The sequence below is a fragment of the Oncorhynchus mykiss genome, chromosome 18 (assembly GCF_013265735.2).
Source record: "Oncorhynchus mykiss isolate Arlee chromosome 18, USDA_OmykA_1.1, whole genome shotgun sequence".
NCBI classification, from domain to species: Eukaryota; Metazoa; Chordata; class Actinopteri; order Salmoniformes; family Salmonidae; genus Oncorhynchus; species Oncorhynchus mykiss.
Window position 1 is genome coordinate 24,122,705 of NC_048582.1, and position 17,058 is coordinate 24,139,762.

Consider the following 17,058-nt stretch of genomic DNA (forward strand, 5'->3'; position numbering starts at 1 on the left):
AACATGTGTAGAAGATAGGCTTTTATTTTGAAAACCGGAAGTTCCTTTTTGTTTTCTCAGCTAAAAATCACTGTAATGGCAAGGCAACGAGTGTAAACAAAGTGGTCGGGTAAACACCGTGGCTACCAACATGCGGACGTTACAAGCCCAAAACGTTTTAACAGCTAGGTAGCTAACTAGCTATCTCTTATCGGGGTTGTTTTAATAGGGTATCCCGCAGAAATGGACACAGGAGGATTCCAGGTATGTAGTTTACTAATCTTGTAAAGGTTGCTCTAGCCTAAATGTGCTAGCTAGCTAATTTAGCTGACCAGCTAGTTATTATTTTGCTCTGTCTTAGTTAGCTATTACTATTTATCCATAAATTCGTTATAACTAGTGATTTTTGTCCTATTCCAGTTGCCCAGTGTGTGCAGTTTGTTTTTTAATCCAAATATTTATTTAGGAACAAAGTTTGCGACGGAGGGACCTTCCGCCTCTTCCACAGGTACCATTAGCCGCGCATGCGCCAATACACTTACACGACAATCCATATCATAAATCTTAAGAGTATTTCGACTTGTAACTAGCTAGTATGCAGCACATTGGTAGCCTATGAGCACAAGCCGAGTCAAAAGACTGCTCTCAGACAGCCAGTTCCAATAGGTCTCTGGTTTCTGCACCCTGCAGAGGGCCCAACAACAACAAATCAGAGAGGGTGTAACAGGGACCTTGCTGCAGAACCATACAGCATTAGGGGTTAAGGTCAACAACCCCATGAAGAGGTGTAGTTTATGTCACTTCAAAACTGTGGCCCAATATGAGAGGGAAATGAAATACGGCCTTAATAATCAACATTGTTCTTACACCAAATTATTGCATCAATAAAGGTGTTGTAGTTTACTCTAGGCTATTTTTTGAGGGTCTTCTTCACTTTCACCTCAAGGGGTCAAATCCCTCAAGTCTGAATAGTCTGATCTGATCTATGCCTGGATTGGTTGGTATTCCAGTTCCTTGGCAGATGCATACTGCAGATTTAGCCCAGGATTAGGCAGTGCCACCAAGGCTGTGGCACAGGAATATCCTCAGAGCCCTTTCTGATTCTTGGGTGGAATGGTGAGAAAACAAATCACGGTAAGTTCTCTCTCATACACAGTCCTGGGCCTAGTTTTGGGAAACCAGGCCCTGGTGCTGCTGGATCTTCTCTCTGTACGAGAAGGACTCTGTTTTCTGAGTCCAGGTTGTTGAGTTTTGGAGGATTTTATTGTTGAGATTAGAGGTCGAACGATTAATCGGAATGGTCAATACATTTTTCATCTGCGTTGAAAAATCATAATCGATCGACCTAGTTGAGATCAATTGGAGAAATGTACTGTTTGTGACTGGGAGTGTTATCTACTTTAAGTTTTGGAGAGCGCTTTGTACAACCACTTGCTTTGTTCCTTGGTTCCCCTCTGATCCTATCTCTTGGCATGTATGGATTGAGGGCCTCCCAAGAGCGCAGCAGTCTAAGGCACTGCATTGCAGTGTTAGAGGCGTCACTACAGACCCTGGTTTGTTCTCAGGCTGTGTCATAACCGGCCGTGATTGGGAGTCCCATAGGGCAGCTCACAATTGGCCCAGCGTTGTCTGGGTTAGGGGAGTGTTCAGCCGGGGGGGTTGGCCGTCAATGTAAATAAGAATTTGTTCTTAAACTGACTTGCCTAGTTAAATAAAGGTTAAATAAGTGAATATAATGAAGTATATTAAGTAATCATTAAGGTGTGTTATGTAAGATGTTGGCCAAGCCTCATTCTCTTCTTCCTTGTCCTCTTTAGCGTGGACAGCGTGCCCTGCCCCCCATGTCAAGGTGAGTCTCGCCTCCTTATGCTGTTGTGATACTGTTTCAACTCATTTATCCCAGCAGAACATCTCTCTCACGCTCTCTCTTTCCCTTTTATATGTATGGCATTTGAACAACTGCATGAAGTCAAGATACAGGTGGTGAGTTGCCTTCAGAATGATGTTGTAATAGATAATTTAACTATTGAATATTGGTTGGCGCTGCTGGCTTGGATATAGTTTTCTTTACCTGTTTTGTCTCATATGTAGACGAGATGCCGGTCCCTAAAAGCAAGAGGAAGAAGTCGAAGAGTCAGGTGGATGGTGTTGAAAGCCCAGAGGGTGGGTGGAAAATGAATATTTCCAAGGAATAGTTATCGGGAGCTCCTTCTGTTGAACTGCTGGTGAACAGCATTGTTCCAGATTTTGGAGGCACTTTGCCTTTAAGTTTCAGGCTATGGGTTAACTATAAAGCTTGCATTCCACTGTCAAATAATCATGTATATACAGTTACTAGTAATGACTTGAACCACATAGTAAGTACACCTCAAGTATATAATAAGAGAGTTGTGTTGTTTTGTATGTGCAGCAGACTCAGGGATGGAGATGGCCCAGGTGGGGGGTCTGAGCAGTCGTAGGTCATCTGAGGTCATCCAGGCCTTGACCCCCGATTCGCCGGAAGCTGCATCACAGAGAAGGAAGAAGAAGAAAAAGGCAGCGACCGTAGGTAAACAACAAATCTCACTATAGCTACACAACATGTCTGGCTATAGGTAAACAGCATGCCTAACTATAGGTAAACAACATGCCTGACTAGGTAAACAGCATGCCTGACTATAGGTAAACAACATGCCTGACTATAGGTAAACAACATGCCTGACTATAGGTAAACAACATGCCTGACTATAGGTAAACAACATGCCTGGCTATAGGTAAACAGCATGCCTGACTATAGGTAAACAGCATGCCTGACTATAGGTAAACAGCATGCCTGACTATAGGTAAACAGCATGCCTGACTATAGGTAAACAGCATGCCTGACTATTGGTAAAAAACAGCATGCCTGACTATTGGTAAAAAACAGCATGCCTGACTATTGGTAAAAAACAGCATGCCTGACTATTGGTAAAAAACAGCATGCCTGACTATTGGTAAAAAACAGCATGCCTGACTATTGGTAAAAAACAGCATGCCTGACTATTGGTAAACAGCATGCCTGACTATTGGTAAACAGCATGCCTGACTATAGGTAAACAGCATGCCTGACTATAGGTAAACAGCATGCCTGACTATAGGTAAACAGCATGCCTGACTATAGGTAAACAGCATGCCTGACTATAGGTAAACAACAGGCTTGACTATACAGTTGAAGTCGGAAGTTTACATACACCTTAGCCAAATACATTTAAACTCAGTTTTTCACAATTCCTGACATTTAATCCTAGTAAAAAAATTCTCTGTCATAGGTCAGTTAGGGTCACCACTTTATTTTAGTGTGAAATGTCAGAATAATAGTAGAGAAAATTATTTATTTCAGCTTTTCTTTCATCACATTCCCAGTGGGTCAGAAGTTTACGTACACTCAATTAGTATTTGGTAGCATTGACTTTAAATTGTTTAACTTGGGTCAAATGTTCCGGGTAGCCTTCCACAAGCTTTCCACAATAAGTCCTCCTGACAGAGCTGGTGTAACTGAGTCAGGTTTGTAGGCCTCCTTGCTCGCACACGCATTTTCAGTTCTGCCCACTAATTTTCTATGGGATTGATGTCAGGGCTTTGTGATGGCCACTCCAATACCTTGACTTTGTTGTCCTTAAGCCATTTTGCCACAACTTTATAAGTAGGCTTGGGGTCATTGTTCATTTGGAAGCTTGCGACCAAGCTTTAACTTCCTGACTGATGTCTTGAGATGTTGCTTCCATATATCCACGTAATTTTCCTCCTCATAATGTCATCTATTTTGTGGAGTGCACCAGTCACTCCTGCAACAAAGCACCCCCACAACATGATGTTGCCACCCGCATGCTTCACGGTTGGGATGGTGTTCTTCGGCTTGCAAGCATCCCCCTTTTTCCTCCAAACATAACGATGGTCATTATGGCCAAACAGATCTATTTTGTTTCATCAGACCAGAGGACATTTCTCCAAAAAGTACAATCTTTGTCCCCATGTGCAGTTGCAAACCGTAGTCTGGCTTTTTTATGGCGGTTTTGGAGCAGTGGCTTCTTCCTTGCTGAGTGGCCTTTTAGGTTCTGTCGATATAGGACTCGTTTTACTGTGGATATAGATACTTTTGTACCTGTTTCCTCCAGCATCTTCACATGCTCCTTTGCTGTAGTTCTGGGAATGATTTGCATTTTTCGCACCAAAGTACGTTCATCTCTAGGAGACAGAACGCATCTCCTTCCTGAGCGGTATGACGGCTGCATGGTCCCATGGTTTTTATATTTGCGTACTATTGTTTGTACAGATGAACGTGGTACCTTCAGGCGTTTGGCGTTTGGCTCCCAAGGATGAACTACACTTGTGGAGGTCTACAGTTTTATTCTCTGAGGTCTTGGCTGATTTCTTTAGATTTTCCCATGATGTTAAGCAAAGAGGCACTGAGTTTGAAGGTAGGCCTTGAAATACATGCACAGGTACATCTCCAATTGACTCAAATGATGTCAATTAGCCCATCAGAAGCTTCTAAAGCCATGACATTTTCTTAAATTTTCCAAGCTGTTTACAGGCACAGTCAATTTAGTGTATGTAAACTTCTGACCCACTGGAATTGTGATACAGTGAATTATAAGTGAAATAATCTGTCTGCAAACAATTGTTGGCAAAATTACTTGTCATTCACAAAGTAGATAGCCTAACTGACTTGCCAAAATTATAGTTTGTTATCAAGAAATTTGTGGAGTGGTTGAAAAATGTGTTTTACTGACTCCAACCTAAGTGTATGTAAACTTCCGACTTCAACTGTGGGTAAACAACAGGCTTGACTAGGTAAACAACACGCTTGACTATAAGTAAACAACACGCTTGACTATAGAAAAACAACAGGCTTGACTATAGATAAACAACACGCTTGACTATAGGTAAACAACACGCTTGACTATAGGTAAACAACACGCTTGACTATAGGTAAACAACACGCTTGACTATAGAAAAACAACAAGCTTGACTATAGAAAAACAACAGGCCTGACTATAGGTAAACAACACATTTGACTATAGGTAAACAACACGCTTGACTATAGGTAAACAACACGCTTGACTATAGGTAAACAACACGCTTGACTATAGGTAAACAACACGCTTGACTATAGGTAAACAACACGCTTGACTATAGAAAAACAACAAGCTTGACTATAGAAAAACAACAGGCCTGACTATAGGTAAACAACACATTTGACTATAGGTAAACAACACGCTTGACTATAGGTAAACAACACGCTTGACTATAGAAAAACAACAGGCCTGACTATAGGTAAACAACACATTTGACTATAGGTAAACAACACGCTTGACTATAGGTAAACAACACATTTGACCATAGAAAAACAACACGCTTGACTATAGGTAAACAACACATTTGACTATAGGTAAACAACACGCTTGACTATAGGTAAACAACACGCTTGACTATAGGTAAACAACACGCGTGACTATAGGTAAACAACACATTTGACTGTAGGTAAACAACACGCTTGACTATAGGTAAACAACACGCTTGACTATAGGTAAACAACACGCTTGACTATAGGTAAACAACACGCTTGACTATAGGTAAACAACACGCTTGACTATAGAAAAAAAACAGGCCTGACTATAGGTAAGCAACACGCTTGACTATAGGTAAACAACACGCTTGACTATAGGTAAACAACACGCTTGACTATAGGTAAACAACACGCTTGACTATAGGTAAACAACACGCTTGACTATAGGTAAACAACACATTTGACCATAGAAAAACAACACGCTTGACTATAGGTAAACAACATGCTTGACTATAGGTAAACAACACGCTTGACTATAGGTAAACAGCAGGCTTGACTATAGGTAAACAACACGCTTGACTATAGAAAAACAACAGGCCTGACTATAGGTAAACAACACGCTTGACTATAGGTAAACAACACGCTTGACTATAGGTAAACAACACACTTGACTATAGGTAAACAACATGCTTGACTATAGGAAAAAACAGGCCTGACTATAGGTAAACAACACATTTGACTATAGGTAAACAACACGCTTGACTATAGGTAAACAACACGCTTGACTATAGGTAAACAACACGCTTGACTATAGGTAAACAACACGCTTGACTATAGGTAAACAACACGCTTGACTATAGAAAAACAACAAGCTTGACTATAGAAAAACAACAGGCCTGACTATAGGTAAACAACACATTTGACTATAGGTAAACAACACGCTTGACTATAGGTAAACAACACGCTTGACTATAGGTAAACAACACGCTTGACTATAGAAAAACAACAGGCCTGACTATAGGTAAACAACACATTTGACTATAGGTAAACAACACGCTTGACTATAGGTAAACAACACATTTGACCATAGAAAAACAACACGCTTGACTATAGGTAAACAACACATTTGACTATAGGTAAACAACACGCTTGACTATAGGTAAACAACACGCTTGACTATAGGTAAACAACACGCGTGACTATAGGTAAACAACACATTTGACTGTAGGTAAACAACACGCTTGACTATAGGTAAACAACACGCTTGACTATAGGTAAACAACACGCTTGACTATAGGTAAACAACACGCTTGACTATAGGTAAACAGCAGGCTTGACTATAGGTAAACAACACGCTTGACTATAGAAAAAAAACAGGCCTGACTATAGGTAAGCAACACGCTTGACTATAGGTAAACAACACATTTGACCATAGAAAAACAACACGCTTGACTATAGGTAAACAACACATTTGACTGTAGGTAAACAACACGCTTGACTATAGGTAAACAACACGCTTGACTATAGGTAAACAACACGCTTGACTATAGGTAAACAACACATTTGACCATAGAAAAACAACACGCTTGACTATAGGTAAACAACATGCTTGACTATAGGTAAACAACACGCTTGACTATAGGTAAACAGCAGGCTTGACTATAGGTAAACAACACGCTTGACTATAGAAAAACAACAGGCCTGACTATAGGTAAACAACACGCTTGACTATAGGTAAACAACACGCTTGACTATAGGTAAACAACACACTTGACTATAGGTAAACAGCAGGCTTGACTATAGGTAAACAACATGCTTGACTATAGGAAAAAACAGGCCTGACTATAGGTAAACAACACATTTGACTATAGGTAAACAACACGCTTGACTATAGGTAAACAACACGCTTGACTATAGGTAAACAACACATTTGACTATAGGTAAGCAACACGCTTGACTATAGGTAAACAACAGGCCTGACTATAGGTAAACAACACGGTTGACTATAGGTAAGCAACACGCTTGACTATAGGTAAACAGCACGCTTGACTATAGGTAAACAACACATTTGACTATAGGTAAGCAACACGCTTGACTATAGGTAAACAACAGGCCTGACTATAGGTAAACAACACATTTGACTATATGTAAGCAACACGCTTGACTATAGGTAAACAACACGCTTGACTATAGGTAAACAACACATTTGACTATAGGTAAGCAACACGCTTGACTATAGGTAAACAACACGCCTGACTATAGGTAAACAGCACGCTTGACTAGGTAAACAGCACGCTTGACTATAGGTAAACAACACATTTGACTATAGGTAAACAACACGCTTGACTATAGGTAAACAACACGCTTGACTATAGGTAAACAACACATTTGACTATAAGTAAACAACACGCTTGACTATAGGTAAACAGCACGCTTGACTATAGGTAAACAGCACATTTGACTATAGGTAAACAACACGCTTGACTATAGGTAAACAGCACGCTTGACTATAGGTAAACAGCACGCTTGACTATAGGTAAACAGCACGCTTGACTAAAGGTAAACAACACGCTTGACTATAGGTAAACAACACGCTTGACTATAGGTAAACAGCAGGCTTGACTATAGGTAAACAACACGCTTGACTATAGGTAAACAACAGGCCTGACTATAGGTAAACAACACATTTGACTATAGGTAAACAACACGCTTGACTATAGGTAAACAACACATTTGACTATAGGTAAACAACAGGCTTGACTATAGGTAAACAACACGCTTGACTATAGGTAAACAGCAGGCTTGACTATAGGTAAACAACAGGCTTGACTATAGGTAAACGACACGCTTGACTATAGGTAAACAGCATGCCTCAGGGGAACCATATACCTACTCTTCCTACTTTTAACTCAAACACATCTTGATTGTGTATTATTTATTCTATTACTTCTGCATGGTTAAGATTATATTACACTTATATTCAATACATTCCGTTCTGTTTTACCAAAACCATTTATAGGCTATATGTCATAGTTGTACTTACTGTATTTGTGAAATGTATTAAGTTACATGTGGAGCGTTGTTCGTTCGCTTGTTTGTGTCTCAGACATGGAGGATGACCAGGCTGACCTGGTGAATGGTGATGGACTGGTCCAGAACACAGCAGAGGCAGGGGAAGAAGTGACCAAAAAACCCAAGAGGAAGAAGTAAGAGACACTGTAATATGGCCTATCTATTCTACGGTATCTTAGTCACTTAATGTTTACATATCTGGTATTACTCATCTCATGTGTATATACTGTTTTCTATACTATTCTACGGTATCTCATTCACTTAATGTTTTCAAATCTTGTATTACTCATTTCGTATGTATATACTGTTTTCTATATTATTCTACGGTATCTTAGTCCGTTGTACTGTGACATTGCTCGTCCATATGATGTATATAGTCTTAATTCATTCCAACTTAGATTTGTGTCTATTGGGTATATGTTGTGTAATTTGTTAGATATTACTGCATATTACTGTATTTCGCTACACCCACAATAACATCTACTAATCTCATGTATGTGACAAATCTAATTTTATTGATTTATGGTGTAGAGTAAAATGTGTGTGGTATGTTTTCACTTGTATGGTTCTATTATGATGTGCTTTATTAATGAGCTCAGTTTCCCTCTCTTTTGTTCTTTCTTTCTTTTTTCGTGATAACTCCCTAGGAAGTCGAAAGTGTCAGAGACACAGTACGTCAACGAGCTTCATGTAGAGGACGATGACATCATCACAGACGCTCAGCCACCCGTCCCCCGGCATTCCCTGTTCTCTGCTCCCCTGGGACAGAGCCAGCCTGTGGGGAAGGTGTTTGTAGAGAGGAGCAGTAAGTGTCCCCCTTCCTTCTGTTATTTTATGTTAGCTGTACATGGTAGAGTTTTAAGAGTATAGGTTGGTTTCCAGGACACAGAATAATTAACCTAGTCCTGGACTATGAAGCAATTTCAATGGAAAACCTCCATTGGAAGCTTTACTTGGTCGAGGACTTGTCTTGTTTCTGTGTCTGGAAAAATTGGCCTTATATGAATTATTTGGACATCCTTGTGTGTCCTGTCTTCTATGTTGGGTAATGATGTGTTGTTTTACTTTCAGAGAGATTTCAAGCGGCCGATCGGTCAGACAGACTGAAGTCCAGCGATCAGGTGGACAACTTCGTGGACATCCAGCAGATGTGGACCACCAAGGATGTGTCTGTTAGGGTACATGGTGGCTTCAGGTGTGTGCGTGCAGGTGTCTGTTTGAAAGACTGTGTGTGTGTGTGTGTGTGCTCCCTCTATCTCACGTCTCTCTATCTCTCTAATGTACAGGGGGGTTGGGCTGTTCTGCCACGGCTTCCTAGCGGGCTATGCAGTGTGGAACATCATAGTGATCTATGCCCTGGCAGGAAAACATCTCACTACTCTGCCTAACCTACTGCAGCAGTACCACAGCCTGGCCTACCCTGCACAGTCTCTCTTCTACCTGCTACTGGCTATAAGCACCGTGTCAGCCTTTGACAGGTAAGGAGGGGAGAGAGAGTGGGAGTCTGCGTGTGGCACACTGGGGTCAGGCCCAAAATAAATGTGGCCATTGTTGTGAAAATATGGGAAGTCTGTGGCTAGAGCTAGGAGGTGTTTGTGTGTGTATGTATACAACGCACTGCCGTTCTGTTCCATCAATGGACACACACACACACACACACACACACACACATCTACTTTCTCTAGCTACAGGCTTGCACATTTTACAACAAACCCCAGTGTGCCCCTTCCCTCCCCAGTGTGTGTGTGGAGAGAGACTCATTCTCTTTCCATTTCAGGGTGAATCTGGCCAAAGGCGCCATGGCTATGAGAGAGTTTGTCACCCTGGACCCAGTTGCTCTAGCCTCTTTTTGTGAGTGAAACCATCTTTACAGTATGTTACTCAATTCATTCATTCAGGACAGACGGAGCCAACCTGTATATGATGCAGCCCAGCAAGCACTTTGTCTCTCTGGCCTTGGCAAATGGTCATTTCACTGAAGTAACTTTCCCTCTCCTCCTGCAGTGTACTTCTCAGCTCTGGTCCTCTCTCTCAGCCAGCAGATGACCAGTGACCGCATCAACCTGTACCCCAGTGCTAACGAGACCTTATGGTGTGCTAACTTACTGTTCTTATTGTCTTGATATTAACATGTTAAGTTAGTTCTTGTATATTGATTATCTTACTCAGCAATATCACTGTTGGGAGTCAGAGAGAAGATAACCCTCTTTTCTTCTGTTCCTCTGACTCCAGCCAAACAAACAAAGCATTGTGACTTTTACAACCCCTCTCCTCCCCAGGCCTCCTGGGTCAGAGCAACAGATCCTGAACCCGTGGATCATAGTGAACCTGGTGGTGGCTGTGCTGGTAGGAATGGCCTGGATCTTTATCTCCACTAGGCCTGAGATGGACTACACCGAAGGTGAGGCTGAAGTAGTTTTTTTTATTTTGTTTTTGTAGATTTAATTGAACAAACAGCAACTTAACATTTCCACAGACATAGTTCCACATGACATTGACCAAGACTTACTGCACAACAGTCACAATAAACAGAGACGAAAGAAAAAGGTCTACTGAAAACAACACCACCTACTCAGGCGTAGATAAATTGCGACAGACATTGTTGACGTGCTCGGTCCTATATGTTACCGCGGTCTCAATACGTATCTATATAAATTGTTTAATATGTTTTGGATACACCATACTGAAATTGTATACACCATAGAAATATAATTACTAGAAGGGACAAAGCACCTCAGACAGACCACAGCAATTTGACTGGATTGTACACACACTCAGCAACCTTCCCGAATGACGCACATGTTAAAGTCCCTTCAGAGATGTGTTTTCATTTTTCATGTGTGTAAAAGCTTTGTATGTCAGTTGCCTTTAGAAGTGACATGGGCTGCCAATCTCTCTGTCCACTTACCTCCAAACCAGGATTCCTAATGGCTATGGAGATCGAGTCCTTGAGACCAGAGGAGAAATCAGAAATGTCTACTTGAGGAATTGTATTTCCATTTTTTTCTTGCACATCTTTTTTTGTGCTGTATTTTATCAGCCAACACAAAATGTACACCTTGTTTGTGGTAATAAGCAGTTTATTTTTGTATGACCCAAATGTGTGCTTGTTTTGTCAAGTGTATTGATTACCATTGGAAATAATAAAAATGTTATCCCACTGAGAGGCTTCTATATGTAATTTTGGGGACTTTAAACCAAACATACCATTTGCAGTGTATTGACCTGAAACAGCATGTGTCTAGTTATATACCACACCATTAAATACAGTGCCTTCAGAAAGTATTCATGAGTCAAAACTGTAACTCAGCCACTCAGGAACATTCACGGTCTTCTTGGTAAGCAACTCCAGTGTAGATTTGGCCTTGTGTTTTAGGTTATTGTCCCGCTGAAAGGTGAATTAATCTCCCAGTGTGGAAGAAAACAGACTGAAATCAGGTTTTTCTCTAGAATTTTGCCTGTGCCCATTCCGTATTTTTTTTAACCTGGAAAAACTCCCCAGTCTTTAATGATTACATGCATACCCATAACATGCTGCAGCCACCACTATGTTTGACAATATGGAGAATGGTACTCAGTAATATGTTATTGGATTTGCCCCAAACATAACACTTTGTATTCAGGACAAAAAGTTAATGGCTTTGACACATTTTTTTGCAGTATTACTTTAGTGCCTTGTTGCAAACAGGATGCATGTTTTGGAATATTTGTATTCTGTACAGGTTTCCTTTTCACTGTCAATTAGGTTAGTGTTGTGGAGTGACTACAATGTTGTTAATCCATCCTCAGTTTTCTGTCACAGCCGTTAAACTAACTGTTTTAAACTCACTATTGGCCTCATGGTGAAATCCCTGAGAGGTTTTCTTCCTCTCTGGCAACTGAGTTAGTAAGGTCGCCTGTATCTTTGTAGAGACTGGGTGTATTGACACACCATCCAAAGTATAATTAATAACTTCACCATGTGCAAAGGGATATTCAATATCTGCTTTTTATTTATACCTATCATCTACCAATAGGTGGTCGTGATGTAGTGTCCCCATGAGTGACAAAACACGGAGCCAATCACGGTGCAATGCTCCTATTTTCTGCTGCCTTGCCCCACCACCACAGAAAGCACTGAGCTGAAACACCTGCATTTTGGAGCTGCCTTACTCAAGAAAACAAGAAAGAGATGTTTGTATGCGGCTTTATTAACTCAATAATATGTATATTTTTTTTACATTGTGTGCAAACTGATTTGTGATTCGTACTAATGGCCAAAATAACATGCAAAACAGATTACCAACAACAACGAGACAGCCTACAGGGAGGAGGTGAGGGCACTCAGAGTGTGGTGTCAGGAAAACAACCTCTCACTCAACGTCAACAAAACAAAGAAGATGATCGTCAACTTCAGGAAAGAGGGAGCACCCCCCTATCCACATCGAACACAGCGGTGTGGTGAAGAAGGCGCAACAGCGCCTCTTCAACCTCAGGAGGATGAAGAAATTTGTCTTGGTACCTAAAACCCTGACAAACTTTTACAGATGCACAATTGAGAGCATCCTGTCGGGCTGTATCACCACCTGGTACGGCAACTGCACCGCCCTCAACCGCAAGGCTCTCCAGAGGGTGCTGAGGTCTGCACAACGCATCACCAGGGTCAAACTACCTGCCCTCCAAGGCACCTACAGCACCTTATGTCACAGGAAGGCCAAAAATATCAAGGACAACAACCACCTGTGCCACTGGCTGTTCACCCCGCTACCATCCAGAAGGCGAGGTCAGTACAGGTGCATCAAAGCTGGGGACCGAGAGACTGAAAAACAGCTGTCAAGGCCATCAGACTGTTAAACAGCAATCACTAACTCGGAGAGGCTGCTGCCTACATAGAGACTCATATCACTGGCCACTTTAATAAATGGATCACTAGTCACTTTAAACAACATATCTTACATTACTCATCTCATATGTATATACTGTACCTTCTACCATCTATTGCACCTTGCCTATTCCGCTCGGCCATCGCTCATCCATATATTTTTATGTACATATTCTTATTCCATCCCTTTAGATTTGTATGTATTAGGTAGTTGTTGGGGAATTGTTAGATTACTTGTTAGATATTACTGCACTGTCGGAACTAGGAGCACCAGCATTTCACTACACTGGCATTAACATCTGCTAACCATGTGTATGTGACCAATACAATTTGATTTGATTTACAGTTTCAGAAACCACCCAGATTAGTGCTAAGGCCAGACGCAGGCGCCTGGAAGTCATGATGACCAGGTAGCAGAGGCCGTGGCCGTGGCATATGAAGTTGAAAATCTCCATAGCCATGAGGGCCAGAGTGAACAGAAAGCTCAGGACACCCATATTACTGACTCTGAACTGGACCAAGTGCCAGCCACCAAACACCAGGGTGTGCCTGATCAGCAGGCGGCGCAGCACAGTGGATGACAGAGCGATAGACACCAACAGGTCACTAACAATCAGATTCTTCAGCAGAGTACAGCGAGGCAGCCAGGAGAGGCTATCCGAGCTCTTCAGTCCTAACAGCAGGTAGCTGTTGAACTTCACAGAGGGGAAGAGCTATGAACAACAAGACCAGGAGGATCAGTGATGTCTCAGTTTGTACAATCTGCCCAAAGAGACACGTCATGGCGAGATGGAGTTGCCTTGGTGAAATTGATGTGCTCTGGTTGTGAGGAGAGAGGACCATGTGAGAGCAGTATTAAGGTTTACAACTGAGCTGTAGAACTGACAGACTAATTTGGACAGAATCAGTCACTTTGACCAGACCCTCTCATAGATAAAGGAGAGTTTACAGGAGGAGTTTTAAGATTAATAATATAAGTGTAACGTAGACGCAGGAAGCAGGTGAAGTTAGGGAGTTTAATAACAACAACCGCTACAGAACAAGAGGAGTATCTGACATAGAAACAAGACTACCTGATGAATGATAACAAAAAAGTACTGTATAAGGGTAAGTAATCAAGGGAGTAATGAAGTCCATGTGTGACTGATGATGAGACGCAGGTGTGCAGTAATGATGGTTGGCTGGTCTGCATAAAGATGGGTTGCCCTTGCCAGGACCGGTGGGGTCGAGCACCAAAGTGGGGGAGCAGGAGTGGACGTGCCTTGAGCCACAGGATTTGGGAGACTCCTTAAAACAAATGTATTTTCACCCCGTAGCAGTGCAGTTTAATATTCATAATTACAACCTATCCTGTCAGTTCAATAACTTATTTGAAACGCCTGCTCAAATTCAAAAGGAATTATGTGGCTCAGAATCGCAGATCGCTGTTCAGCTTCACTGAGGAGAAGAGCTGTGGTGAAATTGATGTACTCTGGTTGAGAGGAGAAAATAACTGTCACTCTGGGTAAGAGCGTCTACAAAATCGGTGTTCTGCTAAATCTGGTCCTCCAGAACCCCCAACAGAACACATTTTTATTGTAGCGCTGGACAAACACACCTCATTCAACTCATTGAGGGCTTGATGATTAGTTGACAAGTTGAATCCGGTGTGCTTGTCCAGGGCGACACTGAACATTTTTACTTTTGGGGACCAGGGTTGGGAAACACTGCTAAATGACTAAAATGTCATGTATCACTTTTGCAACATGGTAAATAGCCTATTAACAAATGATCTGTTGGATTCACGTCTCCATCTCAACAAAAATAAAAGTGAAAGAATAGGGTTAATCCAGTGCCTCAGATGGAACTATCCAAGGAGTAGATGCATCTCCTTTAAGTGTTAATATTTGGTTGCGTTTTCTACCAAACAATTCAATATTACTGAAAAAAAAAAAAAATTAAATAGCTTATCTTACAAACTAATGTAAGAGTATTTATTCAACCTTAAAATGAGTCACACAGCGATGGCCGCATTGAGGTTACTGTAACATCAAATGTCTTCTGTAATCATAGAAAGCATGCAGGTTCAGGGTCACAGGACTGTGTAAATCTTCACAATTGCTATAATCTGCACAGAATATCAAACAGTGTTGATCACTTGCACCATGTACTTTAATGTAATCTCAACTGCAAAGCAGGTCATTTTTTAGTTATGGTATTGGATGAAGCACAGTAACACACTAAGGGCTCTATTCAAACAGATGGGCTTTAGCTGACATTCTTACAGTGCCTTGCAAAAGTATTCGGCCCCCTTGAACTTTGCAACCTTTTGCCACATTTCAGGCTTCAAACATAAAGATATAAAACTGTATTTTTTTGTGAAGAATCAACAACAAGTGGGACACAATCATGAAGTGGAACGACATTTATTGGATATTTCAAACTTTTTTAACAAATCAAAAACTGAAAAATTGGGCGTGCAAAATTATTCAGCCCCTTTACTTTCAGTGCAGCAAACTCTCTCCAGAAGTTCAGTGAGGATCTCTGAATGATCCAATGTTGACCTAAATGACTATTGATGATAAATACAATCCACCTGTGTGTAATCAAGTCTCCGTATAAATGCACCTGCACTGTGATAGTCTCAGAGGTCCGTTAAAAGCGCAGAGAGCATCATGAAGAACAAGGAACACACCAGGCAGGTCCGAGATACTGTTGTGAAGAAGTTTAAAGCCGGATTTGGATACAAAAAGATTTCCCAAGCTTTAAACATCCCAAGGAGCACTGTGCAAGCGATAATATTGAAATGGAAGGAGTATCAGACCACTGCAAATCTACCAAGACCTGGCCGTCCCTCTAAACTTTCAGCTCATACAAGGAGAAGACTGATCAGAGATGCAGCCAAGAGGTTCATGATCACTCTGGATGAACTGCAGAGATCTACAGCTGAGGTGGGAGACTCTGTCCATAGGACAACAATCAGTCGTATATTGCACAAATCTGGCCTTTATGGAAGAGTGGCAAGAAGAAAGCCATTTCTTAAAGATATCCATAAAAAGTGTCGTTTAAAGTTTGCCACAAGCCACCTGGGAGACACACCAAACATGTGGAAGAAGGTGCTCTGGTCAGATGAAACCAAAATTGAACTTTTTGGCAACAATGCAAAACGTTATGTTTGGCGTAAAAGCAACACAGCACATCACCCTGAACACACCATCCCCACTGTCAAACATGGTGGTGGCAGCATCATGGTTTGGGCCTACTTTTCTTCAGCAGGGGCAGGGAAGATGGTTAAAATTGATGGGAAGATGGATGGAGCCAAATACAGGACCATTCTGGAAGAAAACCTGATGGAGTCTGCAAAAGACCTGAGACTGAGACGGAGATTTGTCTTCCAACAAGACAATGATCCAAAACATAAAGCAAAATCTACAATGGAATGGTTCAAAAATAAACATATCCAGGTGTTAGAATGGCCAAGTCAAAGTCCAGACCTGAATCCAATCGAGAATCTGTGGAAAGAACTGAAAACTGCTGTTCACAAATGCTCTCCATCCAACCTCACTGAGCTCGAGCTGTTTTGCAAGGAGGAATGGGAAAAAATGTCAGTCTCTCGATGTGCAAAACTGATAGAGACATACCCCAAGCGACTTACAGCTGTAATCGCAGCAAAAGGTGGCGCTACAAAGTATTAACTTAAGGGGGCTGAATAATTTTGCACGCCCAATTTTTCAGTTTTTGATTTGTTAAAAAAGTTTGAAATATCCAATAAATGTCGTTCCACTTCATGATTGTGTTCCACTTGTTGTTGATTCTTCACAAAAAAATACAGTTTTATATCTTTATGTTTGAAGCCTGA

At 41.4% G+C, this 17,058-nt stretch overlaps 1 protein-coding gene across 4 annotated transcripts; it reads left to right on the forward strand.

Moving 5' to 3' along the window:
- Window positions 1–51: 51 nt before the first annotated feature.
- Window positions 52–11,523, forward strand: LOC110495876 (transmembrane protein 237B). 4 transcript variants are annotated; one of them, XM_021571379.2, is made up of 14 exons: window positions 52–243; window positions 446–487; window positions 1,797–1,828; window positions 1,949–1,962; window positions 2,071–2,142; window positions 2,390–2,527; window positions 8,394–8,493; window positions 9,007–9,164; window positions 9,431–9,554; window positions 9,646–9,837; window positions 10,137–10,210; window positions 10,364–10,451; window positions 10,639–10,760; window positions 11,279–11,523. In XM_021571379.2, the coding sequence occupies exons 1-14, from the start codon at window positions 223–225 to the stop codon at window positions 11,341–11,343; spliced, it is 1,242 nt and encodes a 413-aa protein (XP_021427054.1). In that variant the 5' UTR covers window positions 52–222; the 3' UTR covers window positions 11,344–11,523. The 4 variants fall into 4 exon arrangements, with proteins under 4 accessions (XP_021427054.1, XP_021427055.1, XP_036808245.1 ...); XM_021571380.2 differs by having other exon boundaries at window positions 2,393–2,527; XM_036952350.1 differs by lacking the exons at window positions 52–243; window positions 446–487 and adding an exon at window positions 600–1,113 and having other exon boundaries at window positions 2,393–2,527.
- The last annotated feature ends 5,535 nt before the right edge of the window (window positions 11,524–17,058 follow it).